Raw genomic sequence first — 23,116 nt, 5'->3', positions numbered from 1 at the left:
TTGTTCTGGAATAGCTGAAATGTCGAGTAAATCTGTATCAGTGGAGTGATTTAGATGGTTTAACTCAGCACTTCTGCACTTGTTCAATGTTGGTAGGTTTTTCATCAGAAATTAAGATGACATTATCAGCCCTCAAAAAATCCAAGCCTGAACTTTGGCATTATTATATTCTTTGTTGTGCAGTCTCTTATCTGTGGCATAAAACTGGAAATCAGATCTGGCAGTTTGAGACAGTACGCACATCTCCGATGAAGATATGTTTTGTCACTTAAAACATACACTTTTGCTTCACCAGCAGCTAGTGCTGTAGGAAGCAGCTTATAATTAAATGTTGCTGAAAAAGGTGATTGTCAATCCGAATCCAAGAGCTGCAGGTCAAAGCAGCATTTGTTTCCTTGTGTGCTGTCTGCTCTGCCTGCTTCAAAGTTACAGTTTCACCATTAGATGGCAGTTTAAACACCACAGATCACAGAATTATAGAATATCCTGAGCTGGAAGGGACCCACAAGGATCATCGAGTCTAACTCCTAGTCCTGCTAAGGACAACCCCATAAATCACACTGTGTACCTGAGAGTATTGTCCAAAGGTATCTTGAACTCTGGTTGCTCAATGCTTGACTTTGTTTGGAAGAGTGAGGGCTTTGCCTGTCTTCCTTTGGTTATGTATTTTTCTGCTGTATTCCTTCCTTCGTGGCATTAGTTGGCCAACATAGGAGGATGTTCATGCAGTGTAAAGGAGTGATGTGCTGTGTAAGGCCAAGCACTGTAGGTGTAACTGCATGTTTCCCAGGGGAAAGGGTGCAGTGGGGCTTGATACAACCCTTGTTGCTTTGGTATTGTGCAGAATCTTGTTCTGACTTGATAAAATTGCTGGTAAGGATAAGTCAGCCCTTAACTGTCATTGAAGATTATGGTATTGTGTATTTGGAAGCACTGTGCATATTTGGATTTGGTTGTTTTCCAGAGTTGGATGGAAATTGGAAGAAGAATAGGTTTGAAAAATATAATGACATTTTATTTCAGTTTACAGGAAGGAATTTTCTGATGTGCTTTGTTTATTTCCTGGTGCAGGCAGCTTGCTGTTTTTGTTGTTCTTTGTATTGGCATTTTGCACAGTAACAGGAGAAAGAAAAATATGAAAGATATGAGAAAAAGAAATACCACATTCTGATGCCCTGAACAGTAGGAGGGGGAAATCTGACAGGTGAACTACATACAGATAGTTTGGTTTAGATTATTTTTTGCAATGTTCTCAAATTTAAACTGAAGGTGTCCTGATAGGCAGCTGTTACTGTCAGGCTCAAACAGTTCCTGTTGTTGCAATATAATTTTTGTCTAAATAATTTCTGAAATTGTACAGGATTCTTTAGAATGTAGAAACTTCCAGATTATGTGTTCTTCTGTTTCCTTATATTAGCTTTAATTCAACTTTACATCTCTTGTGGGAAGGCCTCTGGATGTTTTCACAAATATTTTTCAAACTGGAGGCCATCTGGGACACTAAGGCTTGATACCAGTTTCACAGGAGATCCGTGCTTCAGCCACAAGTAACAGCTATTGGCTTCCTCTACCACTCTGTCCTTGTAGAATGTTGAGTGCTTGCTATGTCCTGGGTTGGATTGGGTCATTCCTTTGAAATGTGGGCAGATGTGAGGTGCACAGCTGTCCGGCTGTTCCTAACTACTCCTGCTTCCCTGTGCAGCAGCCAGACTCTTCTCCCTGCAGCTGAAGGCTGCCTTTGCAGAGTTGCAGCCTGGCTTTCTTATCCCTTTCTAGTGAACACAGAAAAAGTAGGGGTGCAGATTTTAGACAACCCAAGAGAAGGGGCTAGCAGCAAGTAGTGGAAAAACTGAAAGAATGCCTTCAGATGTAACTACTTTTTTTTCTTTTTCCACAGTTTTAATTGGTAATGATTAATGGCTTTTACCACTGTAGAGAAATATCATTTGAGAGAGTACGCGATTTCAGGCTGTCTCCCCCACCACTTTTTCGTCCTTGTATAATGAGAGAAGAGAAAATTTTCATCCTTGAAGTAAACACAATTTGCTGGTAGGGCCAGTTCTGGTCAGGCTTTCTCAGAGCCTGGAAAACCTCATGATGGATTTGCCACAGCCTTTATACAAAAGTTAATCTGATAGACACGCTCCCATCGGCTTTTACCATGCTTTGTTAAATTGTGTTGGACTCCGTTCTAATAATCTCACTTTCTCTGATACATTTTGGAGATTTGGCCAAATAATACATGTGAAAGCATTCTCCAGTCCTCCAAACATATATCTGAACTGGCCACCCCCCAAACTTACCTTGGCTTCCATCCTTGTTCTGATTAATTTCCTTCCTTTTATTACCAAGGTAACTCTTACTAGGTTCCTATTTCATATTCATATCAACAAGAGCTAATTGCTGTAAAAGAATTGTGCATCTAATACCCTTTATGGGTAATTTTCAGCAAATGGGTAGTGATTAACTTCCCTGACCTTACCTGTGATCCCACTTAGCTAAATGGGATGAGTTTCGCAATTTAGTCTCTTCGTTCCATCTCTTCTGCACTTAGGGGCCTGGGAGACATTTTAGGTGAAAGCAAACTGTTTTTTCCACTGTACAGAGTGTTGAGACTGTGGCTGTTGATGTTTTTATCAAACACCTAGGTTTTTATTAGGATTCAGAATCCATTCTTAGAGATTGCACTTTCTGTCTGCCACCCAGATCAGCAAACATGTCATACTTGTGCTGGGTAGCTTTATTCCTCCCCTTGTCCCAGACCTCCTCAGAGCACAGGCAGCCCTGAAGGTCATTCTAAACAGTGATTTTTGGATGTGGAAAAACCTGTTTGAGATTACAAAATTCCTGGTTTTTTCCATCTAAGGAATTTCTGATCTCTGGTCTTTAAGAATGAGGGGTTGATGTTTGAATTTATCACCCCACCCTTGTGACAGATATCAACTGTACCATCCTTAATGCTCTCCTGAACTGTACAAGAATTAACCCTGATGTGGGAGGGGGTAGAGTTATTCCTTGCTATTGGTCTGTGAGTATTTCAGGTTCTCAATCTCATAAACAGATTGTTCAAAAAACTAGAGAATCTGAGAAGACCACAGTGAAATGAAGCTTTTTATTACCTGCCCACTCATGGCATAGTTCCTTCCCAGGCAGTTCATTCTGCAGGTGTGCTGCCTAGCATTGAGTGGAGGTGTATGCAAAGTGATGTCATGCAGGAGGTGCAGTCACTGATAAGCAGACACTGAGGCAGTTTTCAGGTCTGAGGAGACTCTCTTTGCTGATAGGCTGCATTTAATCTGACATAATTTGATGTAATGAATCAGAAATGTTGTAACAGAATACACTGCATGCAGTTTGCTGCTAGCAATTCAGAGTAAGTGTCCCTCTGGACTGTATTATAGTGGACAGAAGTGCTTTAGGCAGGATAAATAGCCAGTTATTCACCATTAAACTCTCTTAACTTGGAGGTTTTCGTTATGTCTAGTATAAAGAGAACAATACAGGATGTGGGTACATTCTTACATCTTATCTGTAAGTGTCTTGATATGGGGTGACAATGTGACAGCTTTCCAATTTCAGTTAGGGTCAGGCGAGATCCAGGCATTTCAGTAAAAGTCATAGCCGCCATAGAAGGTGATCTGAAAATCTTCTGCCCATAAATGGCATTTTCAGTCTAAAATACCTGGTGATTTCAAGATTTGGTTGGTCTTGTTTTGGGTAGGAGTAGCCTCAGGCCTCAGCAGCTATCTCAGTAAGTCTGTGATAGAAGCAGATGAAGAAAATTCAGCTTTGCTTAACTGTGACATCCGGCTGGTGCTTTTGGAGTAGGACTCTCTTCATTGCATTCTGACTGCTGCCCTGAATTTCAAAGTGAATAAAATGTGCTGCACAATGGTGAATGTGAAAGTTTTAGGGTCACAGCTGCTGTTGTAATTTATACATCTCCAGTTCTTTTGACTGGAGAGTCTCATAGAAGTTGCCAATGCTGACTAAATCTTCACAGCTTCAACAAGAAGCAGGATTTATTATCATTTACAATTCCCATCAAGATCACTGGAGGCTCTTGGAGCTTGGAGAAGCAGAAAAAGATTAATGGAACTCTCTTCTCCATGAACCCAAATCTTTGAGTTTTGAACTGAGGGTTTGTACTGGCTGCTGTTATTTGTAAACCCATTCACTGAATGCCAGTGTAGGCATTTGGACCTGTACACAGTTCTGCACTGTAGATCCTGCACTACAGCCTCTGGCGTTTGAGATAGGCTTGTAGGAGTTTAGTAACTGTGTGATAATTATAACCAGAGTTATGGACTATGAATTTCTAACTGTGTCCTTACCAAAAGATACTGGATTTGTAAGACAGAAACTGCACTTGGTCATGTTTGAAGTCACAGAGGACAGTTCATGGACATCCCTGTAATTGTCCAAGCACTGAAATTCTGTGTAATTTGGGTCAACATTCATGCATAAACACCTCACATATCTATGCCAATTCTTTTTTTCTTCTTTTTTTGTGTGAAATTTCTTTTTATTTAAAAAAAATTTATCTACAGGTACCAGAGTTGTAAAGTGGAATTTGGTCTGGGGTACAATCATGTTTTCAAAAGGCAAGTGTTTGTTATTTGAAAGTAGGACTGAGTTTCTTTTATCTGCCAATGAAATTTACAGGCTTGAACATGTACCACTTGGATCAGCCTTCATGATCCTGGCAATATCAACTGCCATTCCATGCCAGCTGCTAGTTTCTGCTTCTCTTTGCCTCTTTATCATGGTTCCAGTAATTGAACAGTGGTTGCAATTAGCTGGGTGAACAGATCTGGCTGTTGCATCTCTGCTGATGACTTCATTAGGAATGGACAGAGCCTGTGGGATGCCTGGAAATCAGTGTCATCATTTTGGCACTGTCTGTGCTGCACTGACTGAGCGTTGCTCTCAGATGGTCACCACCCTCGGATTAGTGGTTTTGCAAGTGTTTTTAGGGAAGACAGCAGATCTGTGATAGAAGAAGAAAAGGCTCTGAAGGGACCTTCCTCCAGATCCTCATATTTTAAACTCATCTTAGTTTATCTTGTATTTTAAGTTCGGAAGCTGTAGTCTGAATCTCCAAATTACATATTATCCTGCATTTTTCCACAGCATGTTTGCTGTTGTTACCCTCCTAATCACTACCTGGTCTATTGTATCGGGCTTCCCTTCAAAGATGACCTTCCCTTCACTCGTTCGTGAGTGTTGTGACATTCTTGTTTCCATGAAGCTGCTTGCCTTACATGAGTTAATAAATAGTTACCTAGTTCCTCTGCCTACTTAGTTTCAGCATGGCAGTGTCTCACTTCTGGCCCTAAATCACTGATTTGAAGAATCACTGGGCCTAAATCACTGGGTTGAAGAATTTTTGCTTTTTCAAAACCAGTATGGTGTGGACAAGTTTGACCTACAGTTTGTAGACCCATGTTTTCCATTTGCTCCCCATTCTATTAACACACCTCTTCCAGGAATTTGCAAAGTTTAAGAGTTTGGGGCTGTCAGATGAGGAAAAGGAAGAAAATGAAGTTGAGGGTTGTCTAATGCTGTGAACCTTCCTTAAACCAACAGCCAGAGGCAATTGTAGTTAGTTTTTCTTTCCAGTATTAGAAAAACAGAGCTGAGGAGAGGTTGTTTATGGATTTTAAAAAGGTTATGAATGTAGTTTACGTTACAGCCTTGCTTTTCAAAAGTGATAGACTGATGATCCCAGAATCAAAGAATCATCAAGGTTGAAAGAGACCTTCAATATCATCTCGTCCAACTGTCAACCCAGCAGCACCATAATCACCCCTAAGCCATATTCCCAAGTTCCACATCCAGATGCCTCTTTAACACTTCCAGAGATGGTGACTCTACCACTTCCTTGAGCAATTTATTCCAATGCCTAACCACTTTTCCAGGGGAAAAAAAAAATTCTAATACCTAATCTCAATCTCCCCTAGCAGAATTTAAGGCCATTTCCTCATATCCATTGAGACATGACAGAGGAGACCAACCCCCAGCTCACCACAACCTCCTTTCAGGTAGTTGTAGAGAGCAATGAGGCCCTCCTTGAGCCTCCTCTGCTCCAGAATAAACAACCCCAGTTCTCTTAGATGCTCCTCATCAGACTTGTGCTCCAGACCCTTCCCCAGCTCCATTGCCCTTCTCTGGACTTGCTCCAGCACCTCAATGTCCTTTTTGAAATGAGTACAGAGCACTCAGGGTGGGCCTCACCAGAGTAGAGAGGGATAATCACTGCCTTAGTCCTGCTGGCCACACTGTTTTTGATGCAGGCCAAGATGCCATTGGCCGCCTGGGTACATGCAGACTCAAATTCAGCTGCCCCTCAACCAGCACCCCCGAGTCCCCTTCTGCTGAGCATTTCAGGAACTACTCTTCCCCAAGCCTGTAGCACCACACGGGGGTGTTGTGCTTTGCCTTATTGAACCTCATGCCGTTGGCCTCAGCCCACTCACTGTTCCAGTGTGTCCATATCCATTCCTACCCTCATGCAGATCAAAACTCCTGCCCAACTTAGTGTCTTCTTCAAACTTACTGAGGATGCACTTGATCTCCTTGTCCAGCTCATTGATAAAGGTATTAAATAGAACTGGCCTTGATACTGAGCCCTGGGGAACAACACTTATGACTGGCCACCACCTGGGTTCCATTCACTACCACTCCTTGGGCTTGGCCATCCTGCCAGTTTTTCACCCAGCAAAGAGTACACCCATCCAAGACGTGATAACTGCCTTTTGAGTAGCTTTCCCATATGGTCAGAGAAAAGGGCTGAAAGCACAACAATCAGGTGTCTTTAGTAGTGTCATAACATGTTTGGTTCCAAACTGTAAATGCTCGGAGATGATTCAGCAGGAGTAAGGAATTTGCCCAAGGACATAGAGTGGCTGTAGGAAAGCAATGTTTTGAATCCTCTGTTTCTTTAGTCTTGCTGCAAGAGGCATTCCCCTCAATGTGATAACTCACAAGACAAAATCTTTTCCATCTCAAATCAGTAGCAATTTGCAGGTGTAAGGTGATGTCTGTGAAAAGGTGCAATATCCAGTGAAATCAGGGCATTCTGGCACTTGGCATAGAATAATCATTGTTGAAAGAGATCCCTGGAGGTTGTTGTCCCAAACACCTGCTTCAAGTGAGATCAACTTGAAGAGCAGAATTAATTGTTAAAGGCATTATCCTGTTGAATTTTGAAAATTTCCAGGATTGGGGTTTCTACAGCAGTTCTGTTGCAGTGTGTGGCAACCCTCATAGTGTAATTTTTTCCTTAAATTTTTCTCAATTTTCCCTTGCTACAGATTGTCTGCTGCCTCTTTTTTTCTTTGTATGCTGAGATAAACCAAACGTTTTTGCTGTAATCTCCCTTTTTTGGTGAACACTACTCAGAAGGTAGTGATCAAATGCTTTGTGTAGCTTGACAGTGCCGTGAAGATGACTCAAAGATGTTTGAACCAAACAGAAGTCGTGCCACTTTCTAAAGTGCCACCCATGGTAATGCAAATTCTCCAGCTATTGTTTTAGTAGCAGGTTTCCCCATTACACTCCTTTACACTGAGGAGCAGTTTTTCTTCTACCCTTAGCCTTCTTGCTAGAGATTTCTTCCCAAATAGTTGTACACAGCTCTGTAAATGTTAGAGTGACATTTGGAGTAGATTTGAAAAGCCCATGTGCTCCTTCTTGGTTCTCCTGAGTCTCTGCCAAGCTTCAGTATGGCAATATAACCTCACTCGTCACCTCCCAGGGCTAGCAATAATATTTACAAGCTACAGTTTCCTCTGTCTGCAAATATTTCCACTGTGGTACTCAGTGCTCTTTCAGTTTCTCCCTAGGCCAGTTCTTTATGATTGCAGCCCAAAGAAAGGAGAAGTGAAGTTTATTTGCCTTTCACTGTGGAGTACACAAATTTAATTTTTTTGTAACTCCCCACCTGACAACACCCCTTGATTAGCTCTTGCAATCACACCCCTTGATGACAACAAAGCAAGACAACTCTTGATGACAACAGGAGTGTAGGAAGGGCATACCCAGCCTGATGCTGATGGAAACTGGTACATACTACTTTGTAGGGTAGCCACAGGTTAACCTGGGGAGTTAGTTGATTAAGTACAGAAGTTAAGCAAAGCTAGAATCCAGACCAAGAATGTTAGACAGGTTTATTAATGAAGGGAGATTTGGGATCCATATCCCTAATATGTCTTCCCTAGGTCAGTTTAAAATTTGGAAGGTCTCCATTGAAGCTTTTGTTGTAGACAGGCAAAAGTCTTGTGGGATTTTACCTTACAATGATAGAAGACTCACAGTTTTAACTAGTTCCTTGAGATTTCGTCCACTTTAAGATGAAAATTCTCAGGACAGCTTTAAAGGATTTTAGTATAATATACCCACTTTATAATATTGAAGTAGAAGAGGTGTAGAAATAGTAGAAGTGTTAATTTTGGATTCAAAAAAGAAAATTAGTGCTGTTCTAAAAAGAAAAATCAGAATTACTTTTGTTCATAACAAAAGTAATTTCAAAGTCTAAACTCTATGAATCAAGGTAATATATTTTTTTTTTTTGTCTGAAGAAGGACATTATAATACATGCACTGTGTTGCTTAGGGCTCTTTGTTTGTCTTATTTACCTAGTTTTTTTTCTTAATGTCTTCCATTTTGTGGATACTTAGTCAATAATATTATCTGTAGACTTTGGTTATGTGTTTGGGAAGACCTCAAAGGGATAGAAGAGGTATAAGATACTGGAGCAGGGGGAGACAATGGTATGGAAAGGAAATTGGTGAATAGAGTATTTATTCTCTTCTGACTTTCTAGATAAATAAATAGGTGTGGTTTGCTCTTCAGGTTTCTTCAGGAATTTTTTTCTTTTATACGAAGGAACTTGCACTTCTGGGCTATTTTCAGGCTCAGAAATTAAATGTTTTAATTAATGTTATGAAATAAATTTTGCAAGGTTTTGAAAAAATGTGTTTGGTGAAGAATATTTATCTGTGTGTCGTCTGACCTATGTAAACATCTGCTAGCAATTTTTGTCTATAGCAGGGGCCTTATAAGTGACAATTACTATTACTGCTCCACCAGTATTCTTGCATCCCCAAAAATGTGATGAATGTCTCGGAGCTTGTTCTATTATGTCTTCCATTTGCTGTTCATTTGGAACTATTTTGTGCACATTGCACTGATAAGGGTGTCTTATGTAATTACTTTAAGTGCTTGTTTGGTCTTAACTGACATATGCTATTCAAATTGGAAAATTTTAATTTAAGAAAGTAGTATACAAATCAGAAAGAAGCCAGAGATGAGAAGCAGAAGAGGCAGGTTTTAGAAAACAAAAGCTAGGAGAAGCTGAGTAAAAAGGAGCTTAGTCTAAAATAGAGTGAGGGAGCTGGAATAGTGATATACTGAGTTTCAGGATATGAAGATTCTTTTGTAAAGCAGACATATATACCCACTCGGGAGTGAAGAACGAAGGCATCATCTTAATTTGAAGCAAAGAAAAACTTGGATTGATGTTGAAAAAAATACTTTGGTCTTTCAGAGAGATTAAGTATCAGCAAAACCGGTCTGGTTTCTTTACTTTTCTGTAGCTGTATGTGTCCACGATTTTTACTGTTTTATCTTCATGAGTTTCCAGTGGATAACACTCATAGTAACACTATTGACATCTTGTCAGTTTGAAATCTCTAAAGCAGAATAGCTTGGTTCTTACTAGCACAGTAAACCCTCTCAGTGTTTTATTAGTGATATTTATTGTTTGCAGGGTATTTTGCAAGACTAATAAAGCCCATTCTTATTCCTAATGTAAAGTTTCAGTTTACGTAGGTTTTAAAGATGGTTTTGTGTTCTCTGTTATTGTCCCTCTCGGTGCTAGTGAATTACATTTACATCCCTTCAAATTGGTCTTTCGTGTTTGGTGGGCTAAGTTTAAGTTGAAGCCCAATGACACTGAGATGGGAGACATCCAGGAAAAATTCCGTTTACTGCAGAAGGTGTCATAGCATAGTAAACATGGACTTTTCTTATGGGTCAGTGAGAAGCAGTCCCAGAGCACGGTACCACCAGCACGCTTAGGGCACTGACAGGCCCTGCCTGGCCGCTGGGGCTGCCCCACCTGCTCATGGCCCAGGGCCCCATGGCAGCCCCCTGGCCATCAGCCCCCCACCCGGTGATGCTGCGGCAGGGCCAGTCTCCAGGTCCCTCCCACAGCATGCCTGGCTGCGGGTGCTTCCAGGCCAGGCCCACGTCCAACCCTGTCACTGTGGCTCTGCCTGGCAATTGCTCTTAGCCCTGGCCAGCAGATTGACTTCCTGGCCTGACTGTGGGCCTGCCTCATGACCTTGAGGTTTCCTGGTTTCTCGGTTGGACCTGGCCCCCATTTGTACATCTGTCCTACTCACCTTCCTGTGCGTGTGGGACAGCCCTGGGCAGCAAGGGACTGGCACAGGAAACTCCACAGCTCCTGGCACCCGTCCTGCTGGATGATGTGCAAGGTCCTAACCGCTTGTGAGCACTTAAAGTTCCCATCATATCTTTTCCACCAAAACAGGAGTATTATCTCGTGGGTTCTAGTCAGATTCAGTCTGATTGATTACATTCAGTCTTCCCAAATTACTTGTCAGGCTGTTTTTGTTGAAACTCATCTGTATGGAATCCACTTGGACAGGAATTAGGATTTCTTTTTTTTTTCTTTTTAGATATTATTTTTGTAGGATTTTTGTTTTGTTTAAAAGTGTAATTTTTGTTTTCAGAAAATCTATTTTTTATCTGGGGCCATGTGTCTGCTAGTGGATATGTGAGGGCAGGAGGTGAGCTGTGCAATCAATGCCTTCAGGAAAGTGTTGTCTGGTTTGCAGATACATAGCTTAGGTACTTCACGGATATTTGAATTTGCAAGAATGTGGAAATGTTTGGTCTAAGAGTTTTGGTCTCACAAATGTAGCTGGGGAAAATGTTGTGTGCCCTGAACTGCTGTCACTGGGGACATCAACTTTCATGAAGTGTGGATATTTTTAATTATTTTTGCAATGTCACCTTTCTGAAAATTTCAGTAAGAAACTACACTGTATTGTAGTCTGGGAGGCAGAGAAAAAAGACCATGGGGAAGGAGAGTACAGAAAAACTAAGAGGAAGAAGGAAGAAAAGAAGCAAGGGATGGAGATTAATACAAGAGAGAGGTTAGAAAGCAGGACAAAAAGCATGAAGAGGTCTTGAATAATTTTCTGTCTGTGTGCTAAGAATATGCCTGTTCCATCTCCCTGGGAGGTTTATGCAGAGCCTTGTGGGGAAGCAGCAATGAATTGCTCCTTTGGATGCTAAGTGTAAAATTAAAACTGGCAGGGTCTGAGAGCACAAAACTGGGAAGCTAATTGCTCCTAATAACATATTGATTTTCACAGATTTCTGGCATTATGTCAGAGCAGTTTTGAACCAGCACCTGGTTTCTTCTTCTTCCCATCTCCAAACTAATGGCAATGAAGCTTCTGGCATTAGGATCACAAATAAATGCCACTCACTTTTTTGTCTGTACAAGTCTGTGGGGGTTTCAAGCATGATTTCACACATTGCTCCTATGCATCCAATATAATAGCTACCCTAAAAGTAGAAGGGTGGCAGAAACCTGCATGTATTTTAAACTTGGATAACTGTGCTGCTGCCTGTTAGTATGGTGCTGAACAAAGCATTACAGTCTCATTGCTGCGGGTGGCTGAGGACAGTTGAATGGATGCCGTATTCAGGCAGAAGTCGCCAGCACAGGTGTCTGGGTGGCTGAGGTCATGTACTTGTTGCCAGGTTGCGTTCAACCCTGAGCAGATTTGCTGTATGTGTTGCTCAGCTGTAACATGCTTTTCTTGAGCTTTGGGGACTGACTGTCAGGAAAAGGAAATAGGTTTTATTTGTATGACTGCTACTAGGCAATACCCTCCTCTGAACGGAGTATTTTCATAGCTGGAGGGAATGGTCTGCTTGCAAGGAGATGTGCTGAAAGGCTCCCAGATACTCCAGATTGAGAAGACTTGCAAAGTGAGAATGAAATCCTGCTATTTTTGAAATATGTCAAGTGCATATGGCACGAGAACAGAACATTGTCTCTTGTGGTTTTGTGGAGGCTGTTTCAACTATTTCAAGATATTAATTTTATCTACTTAATTGTTACGAGGTTTCATTGCATCGTGCTTGTAGCAGACTGGCCAGAGAAGGGACAGTAATACCTGGTTTATGCTACTGTGAGATGTCAGCTGAAACACTGTCCAGACTTTTATGTTATCTTCAGCAATTCTGAGTGTTCCTCAGATCCTCCTTACATAAGTATAATAGTAAGGGTTGGGATTTCTTGTCTAAGGGCAGTAGTTATCTGGCGATGGGATCAGTAAAGCTGAAGGACACAAATTTTACTGAAGGGCAGAGACTCATTATTACCATGCTTTTGGTTTGTTCTAGTCACTGCAGAAAAACTCATGTTTTCAAAGCTCCTAATGCATGGCACTGTGTAGAAGGAAGCAGCAGTGCTGGGACATTTGTGTCAGCTACTCCCACTCACAGTCCCGATATCCTCCAACCCCCTTCTCGCAGCTATTCATGTGCTAGGGCCAGCAACTGTTTCATGCAAGGCACATCTGAACTGAAGGCCTCAAAAGAGCCATTTCATGCTTGACTGGATTTTCTAATACAATCTGCAGAGAGAGAGAGAGGAAAGAGAGCAAGGAAGGCTTGTGTGTACATAGGCATTGCCTTTGAGTGTATGTATAAAATACAGTACATTTAGTTCCAGCTTGCAGCTGTGGGTGGCAAGTGAAAGGTGCAGACGTGAGGGGGAAGAGAATTTCACTTTGAAAGGAAGAAACTATTCTTCCACCTTGAAAAAGAGGCTTTCTTTGCTCCTCTGTTTCTCAGCCAAATGAAGATGTGGGACCCCAGGGCAACACTGGCAACTGGTACCAGAGATGTGTGTAATGTTATGGCTGAGTGGGTGATGTGTGTAGAGAGCTTTCTGTGTACAGACCATGACAGTGTGTGGTGAACGCAGCTAAGGAAACTGGTGAGTAAGGATGCTGTTCACAGACATCTTAATGGTGGTCCCAGAAAAGTTTTCTTCTTATGTTTGCCTGTCCTATGACTGCTGAGGTGCTGCACACCAGCTATTAGTGTGGTGGGTTGCTGCATCTGCACAACTGTTGTGATCCCCACTAAATATTTTGGAACCGTATATTGTCTCCTCTGTCACTTTATCAGCTTGATATTTATATCTTTATTTATCACCTCATTTGCATATTTATTGCATTGCAGTTCTGTTTCTGGCCATTTTGGAGCCAGCCATGGTTGCTTTGTGGCACGGACATTTAGATCTTCCTCAGTTTCCCATCAATTTACGCTACTGTAGCATCTAACATTTAGACGTTGAGAGGAGTAAGGTTCAGCTCTGCCAAGTTCGCTGTTTCCTGATGGAAGTTCTGTTCTCATTGTCTGGGAAAAATGGGACAAAGGGCTGAAGTATAAGGAGAGCATCTAGATTCCAAATACATGTTTTGCAGTTGGTTAAATTAGATGGGCTGTTAACTTTCTGGGGGGGGGGCGGTGGGGTGGTGGTGCCTGGAGAGAATCCCAGTCAATCATTTGAGAAAACTTCAGCTGAACTGAACTGGATGAGGTACTGGTAAGAGAGCTTTATGGATGAGTTACTGGTAAGAGAGCAATCCATCCATGTTTCTAGGAAGCTGAACCAGTCAGGTTTTTTTAAACTCTGGGATTTTGACATGTAGTTTTATGGTAGAAGCCCTACATGGAGCAATCTCTACAGGTCTGTCTTTGGTGGGGGTTGGCTGTGGGGAATAGGAATGCTCTGATTCATACATTTATATATTTATGTATATTTGTAAATTTTGCAGATGAAAATGCTTTTGAGCATATTCCCTGAAGAAACAATAATTGCCATGCTGTAGTGCTTGCTGCAGTTCTAACACAAGACTTTAATTCTACCCCTTAGAGGAGAATATCACTTCCTGCAGACAAGACCCTGAACAAATAGAGAATGCAAAGTTTAACTCCTTTCCTCGACTGAAATTCCAATTTTCCTTGACATCCTCAGAGATGACAGTAAAACATAACTTCTTTCTTCACTTTTTTTCCCCCCCTCCTCCTGGCTTTCATTGTGCCTCTAACTTTTGCTGCATTTGAATGGCCCTTGCAATGGAGTTTGGTTTATTCCTTTCTTATTTGCATTGGTTGTGTCAGCAGAGCTCTACTAACATTGATTGTTAGTAAGTAGTGAAAAAATATAAAATCACAAAAAGGAACAAATCTGATTTAGAAAAGACCTGTTAGGAAATGCACTTTATACAGTTGTTTGTCTTTAAAGTGTTATTGATGAAATGAAATTCCTCTCTAAATAAGCAACAGCAAGAGTACCAGAAATTAGAACACTAGTCACTGTAGTTGTTACTGCTAGTCCTAGGGAAGGCTGGACTTCAGTGCACTGAAGGAGATTGCATTTTCTGGAAGATGTGAAAAACAAAGGCTCTGCTAGCACCTAATCACAAAAGGGCTCTCTCCTAACATGCTTGACCTTGGGAATTATGTGTCCAGGCTACTGCTATTACCAGTTGCAGTGAACACCACATCTTTCTTTGCTGCTCATATTTGCCCCACAGGGTTTCTAGATGCAGTTAAATGGTTGTTTCACTTTTCCCCAGTTACATACCTTTCTGTGGCAAGTGCTATGGTTTCTGTAGACACAGTGCTTTGTGGTAGATGTGGGGGTTCTTCAGAGGTGTAACTTCTTCTCATTTCTTGCAATTGTTTTCTGATTCCTTGCAGAGGCCTCTATCTTGAGCTATGATGGCAGCATGTACATGAAGATCATCATGCCCATGGTTATGCACACAGAAGCAGAAGATGTGTCCTTCCGTTTCATGTCCCAGCGTGCTTATGGGCTGTTGATGGCAACCACCTCACGAGACTCTGCTGACACTCTGCGCCTGGAGCTGGATGGAGGCCGTGTCAAACTCATGGTCAACTTAGGTATCGTATAAACACCTTCCACTGCCCTCTTCACTATTAGTTTGGGCTTGTGATTAGTGTTTTTTTTTAAATAATTTCATTTAATTTCTGTTGGTTTGATTGGATTGGATTGATTTCTAAAACAACAAACTTTTATAATTATATTCTCTTGCGGAGAGAAATTCTCTTCTGCATTGCTGCATGAAGATTTGCTGTCAGTTCTTCGTTATGGACAGTGTTGGTTTTTAAATCTTTAAGTTTTTAAGTTTCCTTTCTTGGTCTGGGACTGGTGAGCTCTGTGTGAAACATGCTACTTGGTCCATCTTTTGATCAGTTACATCCCTCATTCATCCAGCATCACTCAAAACAGTCAAAGGCAAACATGGAAAGGAAGCAAAATGGATATGGTGGCAAGCAGAAGCCCTGTGAACCCCCTGCCCTTTGCATAATTTGGTAGCATTTAATACAGCTTGCCATATTTTTTATATCTAATAAAAAAGCCTGGTGATTTTTGTTGTATCTTTATTAAAAAGAAAGTAACAATAGTAAAAGTGCATCCCCCTATCCCAAAGGGCTGTGTTCTGTCTCCTTAGAGTTATACTTTCTCAGAAAATAATTCAAAAAGACAATTAGAAACAAGTCCAACAATAACAACAGCACAAAAACAATTGGGAGTGAATGTGCTATTAGATTAGCCTCAATTCATTTTCTTGACAGTCTTTAGGTATTCTACGGAGTGAAATTCTTAAAGAATGTAAATGCATGAGCTGAAGCTTTCTTTCACTTTTCAGTGATGCAGCTTGTTGCTTCATGTGAATTGAGGAATACAACTAAAAAGAGTTTCTGACTCAAACAGGCAAAACTAACATCATAGTGCATAATCTTATAGCTTTAAATGTGTAGGTTATTGTATGTGAAGGTTTGTGTATGGTCTGTTAGAATTTCTGTCAGCTTTCAAAGTTCTAAGGCCCACTGGAACAAGCTTTCACATTTTTTGTGCTAATAGTATCACCATCTTCAGAGCCCTTCAGAGCTGTGACTGTCAGGAGCAAACCATGTAGCAGCTTTGTTTGTGGAATATGTTGTCCAGCAGTTGTCCTCTGGAACAAGCTTGCTGTTTAAAATTGCATCTGGTGTCTTTTTTTTTTTTTTTGCTTTGAAATTGTGAGCCAGGCCCTATTATTTTCTTTTTGAATAAGAAAGTGTAGAGAAGAAGATAGGTCAAACAAGTTCATATCTCTTAAAATGAATGAGTGTCCATCTAAAAGTCTATAGAAACTCTTGCCTTTTAGTAAATAAAAGCAAAAAATCAACAAACCCCCCCCATATATTTGCATATTTGCTTTGCTTAGCTTGACTGAAGAAGCACAAAGCACTATTGAGTCTGTAGCTGCATAAGAGCTGTTGCTGTCTTATCCAGACTGGCCTACAGGACAGATGGAATAGATGAACTTCAACTATGACAGTAACTTCTCAAATAAAGAGAAACAGCACTCTGATGATAGCCATCTCTGCCTATATGAACTCTAAGCGAAGGAAAATTTCATAGATTTTCCAGGGTTTCTCTGGAGAACAGCTCAAAAGAACTGCTGTTGAGGCTCCTTACATGTGCAAAGAGAATCTTCCACAAAACCCCAGAGCATCTGTGTATATGTGTTTGCGTTTTCTTCTGATCTAATCAGTTGTTGCTAAAAATCAAGCAAAATGAGATTATATTTTCCCCGTTTCATTTCTTGAAAATTATGGCTAGTTATTTTTTTCTCAGAAAATAAAATTAATCGCTGAAAGATTAGTAGTGGCATGATTCTGTTGGGGAAGTGATGGGGCAGCTGAGTATCTGCCCAGCTCTACAGTATCCTCTTGTAGCCCAGAGCCAGTTCTTTTACTTTTCAAGCCTTAGTTTTTCTATTTGTTGAAAGGAGAATTCTTTGCACCCTGTGAGGGATGTGCTACTATTTTAGTAAGGACTGCTTTTATCACCTTTGGTATTCCCACATGAAAAGTACTACAGCATGAAAATTTCCAGACTTCATCAAAAATTGTCACTTTTTCTTCTGAGAAAGGTACCACTTGTTTGATTCTGTTATATCTTCTTAAAAATGAAGGAGAATTAGTGGAATTGCTCATTTGGGCATTCAGGGCCTCCTAGACTTAGACCCTAAGTAAATACGAGGAGGCTATATTTAGGTAACCCTGAATATATCTATTTTTTAAAGCTTACTCTTTCCTTTCCAGTTTTGATTATATCGTGCTGGCAGACAATATTTTCCCTCAGGGCCTGTCAACATTGTATGCCTGATTGGCATTGGTCACTTCTAGCACTCACTGGGGTTTTTTATGCTATCACCTAGCGTAGGGGTGGACTGCTCAACTCTTACTGTCTGGCACCTAAAAGATGTGGCTAAAGATTTGACAGATGGCCTACACATGTTTGGGAAAGAGGTATTGTTGACAGCTTAATGCAGGGACAAAATCTGTGAGCAAACCCCTGTGTAAACTGAAGGCTGGTTCTGTGTAGTAGCAGACTGAAGCAATGTGTATGCCACATTTTGCCAGCTTTTCAGCTGGAAATTTTTGTGAGGTTGAATCTTCCCCAAAGTGACTACAGGCTGGATCAGTGGAAACCTGTCAGCACTCTTCTATGTCTGACTCAACAGAGAGGCAGTTTAGACTGTTGGAACGCACACTGAGCTTCACCTCTCCTTTCTTCAGATTTATAAAGCTGTCAGATAATGTCCTTGAAACAGAACTTTCCTTCTACCAAAACAGCAAAGTTACTTTGCTGTTGAAGAACAGAATTTGAGGAGGAATCACCTTACCAGAGCCATTCATTTCCAGTTGTTTACTCTAAGTCACAGTAACTCTGTATGGAGACCGTTCATAGCCCAAATGTCACAAATGAGAACCAAATCTTTATCCTTGCCAAAATCTCCTTACCCGTGAGAAACAGTCATCAACACCACCTCTGAAGACCTGAATATGCTTGGTGCTTACTAGCTATGTGTCAGTATCCCCTGAGGGTCTAACCTGTGATACATGTGTGTAAACAAGGACTGTTTTGAGGGGTGAGTTAACTGTGCTTTTCTTATAAGTCATTTAATACTATTACTAAGAGCTGTCTCTTTCTTCTCTTCTTTGATCTATTCCATTAGATTTCTTATTATCATTTGTGTCTTTATTAAGGTCTTTCCTATGTTGTTTTTTCTTTTCTTTCTTTTCTTTTTCTTTTTTTTTTTTTTTTTGAATCTTCTGTGTGTTTCAGTTGTAAAGCTTTCCCATACCCCATCAGCCATGGTAAATCAAAAGATGGTATTCGACCCTTCAAAGGCCTGAAGCCTGCGGCCCGCACGGCAAACAGCCCTGAGAACAGAGCATACGGAGCAGCCTGCAGGGGCTGGCATATCCCTCTCACCCCTCAGCACTCAGTGTCCAAGCCAGTCAGGGGAGAGAGATACAGCAGGTGTGGGTGGCCATGGGCAGCTGGGGGCTTGCTCTAGAAGGTGGGAGGGAAAGGAAGAGCAGCAATGAATAATTCTCTAAGGAAGGGGGCAAGGAAGTTGCTTCAGACCTTTCCACTGTGGGTGCCAGAGGCCCTGCAAATCTTCATGTTGACAGCATGACTATCAGTAGTTTTGAGTTTTTGTTGTGTGAAGAATAGAAATGCAAATGTGATGCATATCTCACTTCTGCTGAGAAGGATTTTGAAGAAGTGGGTCTGGAGTGGAAGGAGAGAGAGAGAGAGAGAAATTAAGCAAATCATAGCTTGGAACATGCTTGGGAATAATTTTTGATGCTGAGATGATGTGCAGAAAGGGAAAGAAATGGCTGGTCTGATAGGGAGATCCACCTTCACATTTTTCCTCCCATTGATAAGTGGCAGGGTTATAATGTTGTACTGACTTTTACTTAAGAATATTTCATTTTTTTTTCTTCCTGGCCTGGTCGCTGGTGATGAGGATATTCAGGTCACCGGTCACTAGGATAAATATGTCCTGTCTCCTCTCATTTAAGGAAGTGTAACCATCCCTCTCACCTATCTTTTCCTAAGCTAAATCCTGAGGGATGTCAGAGCCACCTTTGCCCATCCAAAATGAAGGTTTTTTGTCATTTCTACATGCAAATAGTGCAAGTAGGAGAGAGACAAAGAGCCTCAATATAATGTTGGGTAAGTATGCACAGGACTTTATCTGGTTTTCCCATAGGAAATAACTCAGAGTGAGCTTAGAAACAGTTTTTTGTCCTATTCTTGCCTAAAAGTACTCTTCCATAGCCACACATGGCTGCTCATCCAAAGGAAAAACCATTTTGTTCTCACACAGCAAAGGTGACTTTCTTTCTTGATTCAAGGATAAAACAGCCTGGAGCCTTAGCAGCATCAAATAAATATTACTATTTTCAGACAAAAAGATACAGGTGGTAAGAAGCACAGGCCTAAATTGCAGATGAATGTTTGCTGCTAAAGATACCTCAATTCAAACAATGGATCCCTTGTGTTAGCTAACTGCAGTCAAGCTATTTAACCTTTTGGAAGGAGACTGTCTTTGGCCCGTTTTCCAAGTGATATGCCCAGATTCCATCTGAGCACTGAGGAAGGAGCTTCTGGTTTACATTAGACAATTAATGAAAAGAAAGTAACTGCAGAAGGTCTTCCCAGCTAATCCTGCTCCTCATGCAGTAACAGACTCTACTTTCACTTCCCTACTATCCACCACATTCCTCATCCAATTGCTGAACTGGCAGGTGACTGGATTTACAGCTGTTTAGGCATACTCATCTCCAAAACCTATCTCAGAAATAAATACTGATAACAGGGCTGAGTGCCCCAGATGATGATTCCCAGAAGTATCATTGGCCTGGTACTGTGCAGGAGGAATCCCAAGGAGTTTTTAAAATTATTCCTGAATTAACCAGATGCTGCTGTTTTGAGCACAAAGACCAGACTACACCTGCACCCTCACCACCAGGAAAAATCTCCTCTGCTTTGGATTTGTACTGTTGTACTAGCTATGAGGGACATAAGTGTTTTCTTCCTTTTTAAAAACTGATTTAAGAGAGAGAGAGAACAACTTCATGTATTAATGTTTTTGGAAAATTTTTGGATTGCTTTTGGCAAGGCTCAAAATTGAGGCAATGAACAAGAAACCTATGTATTTTCTTTGATGGTAGTGTGGATGGTATTTTGGTGCTGGTGGAGCTCTTAGCTGCCCTGCAGGATCCCCACTGACGCAGTTAAATGAAACCTGGATGGGGAGCTGGTTCCTTTGGAGTGCACCTGGGCATTTCTGTCTGGCACCCAACTGCATGGCATTGCAGACTTTGTGCTCACAGTCTGGAGATGTAATAGTGCTGTGTACTTGCCAGGGAAGCCCTCTCAGTGGCCTGGACTCTCATCCTTTGAAACAGGAATCTCGCAACCAAGATAAGGGCTACACTGGTTTTCATTTTGAAACATTTCCCCCTTCACCTGGAGTAGCGTTTCAGCCTGAGGGTAAGCCCTAGGACGTATAGTTATTTTGGGATCACTGAAAAAACCCAAAAACCCCAAAACACAACTCTGCAGTCATCAACAAAAAAAAAGTAATTTTAATCTCTGATGAATGTTGCTGAGGACCAGCCATATTTCCCTTTCTTGCATACTTGCTCTTTAGTCCATAAGAAATTCCCATGTTGTTCCAGCTGTAGCAACTCTCTTGACCTCGCTTGCGATGAGACTTGAGCATCTCTCTTGCTGTGACTCTCCATCAGGTCAGAGAGGGAAGTTCCCTTGCATGTACTTCAGAGCTCCCTTTGCCCCACCCAACTCCTATAAGGGATATAGCCACCACTGTATGGTGATCGTAGCAGTTGCTCCAGGGCTGTTTGCTCCCACTTTTCTGTTGCGGTTGACGACACATGACAAACCTAATCGCACAAAACCAAACCCAGATTTTCTCAGGAGAAGTTCTGCTTGAAAACAGACTCTCTCTGGCTATGTTACTCCTGATTGGTGTGTCCCTGCTCATTACAACTCTTTATTATTTATAGACTCTTGTTCTTTCCCCGCGTTCATTTTTTAAGAACTGTGTTTAGTGTCAGCTGCTGAAATAATTTTTCTACATCTGTCTGAGCGAACATAAAATTCGTCCAGTTAAGAAGCAAACTGCATTATATTTCTCTGTATTTCCATTCTATATAATCTCCCTTGCTGGGCCATATCTCTGTAATAAATACAACCATTTCTGGTGATTAAAGCTTTAGTTGTCCAGACAAGGTGCCTACTAGCATGGTGCTATTATTCATGGCCTTGATTTCCCGAGAAGGTCAGCATAGCCCAAGATAATGTAATAGCACTGATACGATAGCTCTCACCCATGTTAGACACCACAGCAGTGGATGTTCACAAGGCTGCAAGTAGGCATTAATAAGTGAAAGATCCTCTTATGGATCATATCCTGAGATATGCTGAGCATTAGTGTGTTAAAAAAGAGAAGCAATGCTCAGAAGCCCTCTAGCTCAGGGTCTCCTACCGCAGCTTGCTTTCTTTGTGCAGACTCCTCAGTTACCATTTATTAGATTCCACAAGCACAACTCTGTTTTTCTTTCCATGTACCTCTCTTTGTCCCTCCCTTGCCTGTAACCTCTGAATGAAGCAGGGCCAGCAAAGGTTCCCAGATCTGCCGCTTCACTGTCCATTTCATCTTCTTCCTGAACGTTACAAGCACCCCATTCAGTCTTAGCGTTCAGACAGCAAGATGAGATTGGGCTCTGAGGAACTGGCAGGCCTGGGGGCCTTTGAAAGAAACCCCCCCTCTCCCTGCCAAGCCCAAAAAAAAGTATTCCCAACCTCCAGAACTAGCTGAAATCTGGGCTGGGCGTTCGTGCGGTTAGCTGTTTGCAAGTGGCCATTTTATGACAGGACACAAGAGGGCAGTATATTAACCCTTTCCTCACCTGAGCGGACAGTGTCAAATGTGTCTGTGCACATACTAAAAAGTGTTCTGGGCTGGCTTTTGGGGGAATGAGAAGAGGGTCTGTCTTTGGGAGAGCTGGAAAGGGTTAAATATTGCACCAACAAATCTCATAGGCTGATTTTACAGGTATTCTGTGTTGACAGATGGTGTATTTTTGCAATAACAATAAGAATTAATGTAAAAGAAACCAAGTGTAAAGGTTCACTTTGAGCTTCAAGCTTCTTAGGGAAATTGCTGAAGGTCTCTAAAAAGCAAAAATGACACTTGAGTATGACTTGTGTCTTGAGGGAGATTTTTATGCCTTAATTATAAAATTTTTAATTGTAATTCACATCAGTTCATGGTCTGGAGTGGAAGATAGTCTTAGATTTGTAGGTTTCTATAAAAAGGAAAGAACTTTCTGTGTCAACATGTGGATATGTATGTATATTGGTATATTTCTCTATACATATGTGTATATATATATGTGTGTATATATATATATTTATGTAACAGATATTTACATAGAATATACTGTACATATACACCCACTCCTGAACTTGTACAGACTGTATATAAGTATAAAATGGCCACATCTCTTTGCGTGTGTCTGTCCCCGGAAGGGTGGACTGATTGTTTTTGGATGTCTGCAGCTGTTACCTTGAAGGATGCAATTTCATCTTTCATTTATTTTTCCCCATCTAGACTGTATCAGGATAAACTGTAACGCCAGTAAGTTTTCCCTCAAGTTTCATTTTGTTCTCTTTCTATATATATTAAAATAACTTTATTTTCTTTGCTGTTTTATAAGCTGTTTTTCTTTTCTTTTCTTTTTTTTTCTTTTCTTTAAAAATAATCTCCTGAAATTGAAAGGTTGGGTGGGATATGAAGCTGGAGAGGGAGGAGGGAAGATTTTAAGGTGACTGTGTGTGGCAAATTTTGTATTAGGTTTCTCCAAGGAGGAGATGAACTGTTATTTCATAGCTTTGCAGAAGAACACCTGAGGAACCTGATGAGCTGATACTGTATTTCACTGGTAACCTGTTGGCTTTATGAAAACTTTTAAAGAACCACATAAGAATAACAACAGGTACTGTATGCACCTCTCCACTACAAAACGGCATGCATATTTAAAACCAAAACAAAACAAGCTTCAAACTCTTGCTTTATTACAGAATGGT

General features: G+C 41.1%; 1 protein-coding gene across 29 annotated transcripts in view; it reads left to right on the top strand.

The window, feature by feature from the left end:
• The window catches only part of NRXN3 (neurexin 3), a 985,201-nt gene that overhangs the window by 333,413 nt on the left and 628,672 nt on the right, over nt 1–23,116 (top strand). For 21 of the 29 annotated variants that reach the window (XM_048307861.1, XM_048307848.1, XM_048307847.1 and 18 more), the window contains 2 exons: nt 14,824–15,027; nt 22,641–22,667. In XM_048307861.1, coding sequence (XP_048163818.1) covers nt 14,824–15,027; nt 22,641–22,667 — 231 coding nt within the window. The remainder of the gene's footprint in view (nt 1–14,823; nt 15,028–22,640; nt 22,668–23,116) is intronic. The other 8 variants (XM_048307857.1, XM_048307859.1, XM_048307858.1 and 5 more) reach the window with 1 other exon arrangement.

The sequence above is a fragment of the Corvus hawaiiensis genome, chromosome 6 (genome assembly GCF_020740725.1).
Source record: "Corvus hawaiiensis isolate bCorHaw1 chromosome 6, bCorHaw1.pri.cur, whole genome shotgun sequence".
Classification (NCBI taxonomy): Eukaryota; Metazoa; Chordata; class Aves; order Passeriformes; family Corvidae; genus Corvus; species Corvus hawaiiensis.
The sequence above is the reverse complement of the archived record's forward strand: the minus strand, read 5'-3'. Positions and strand labels throughout refer to the sequence as shown.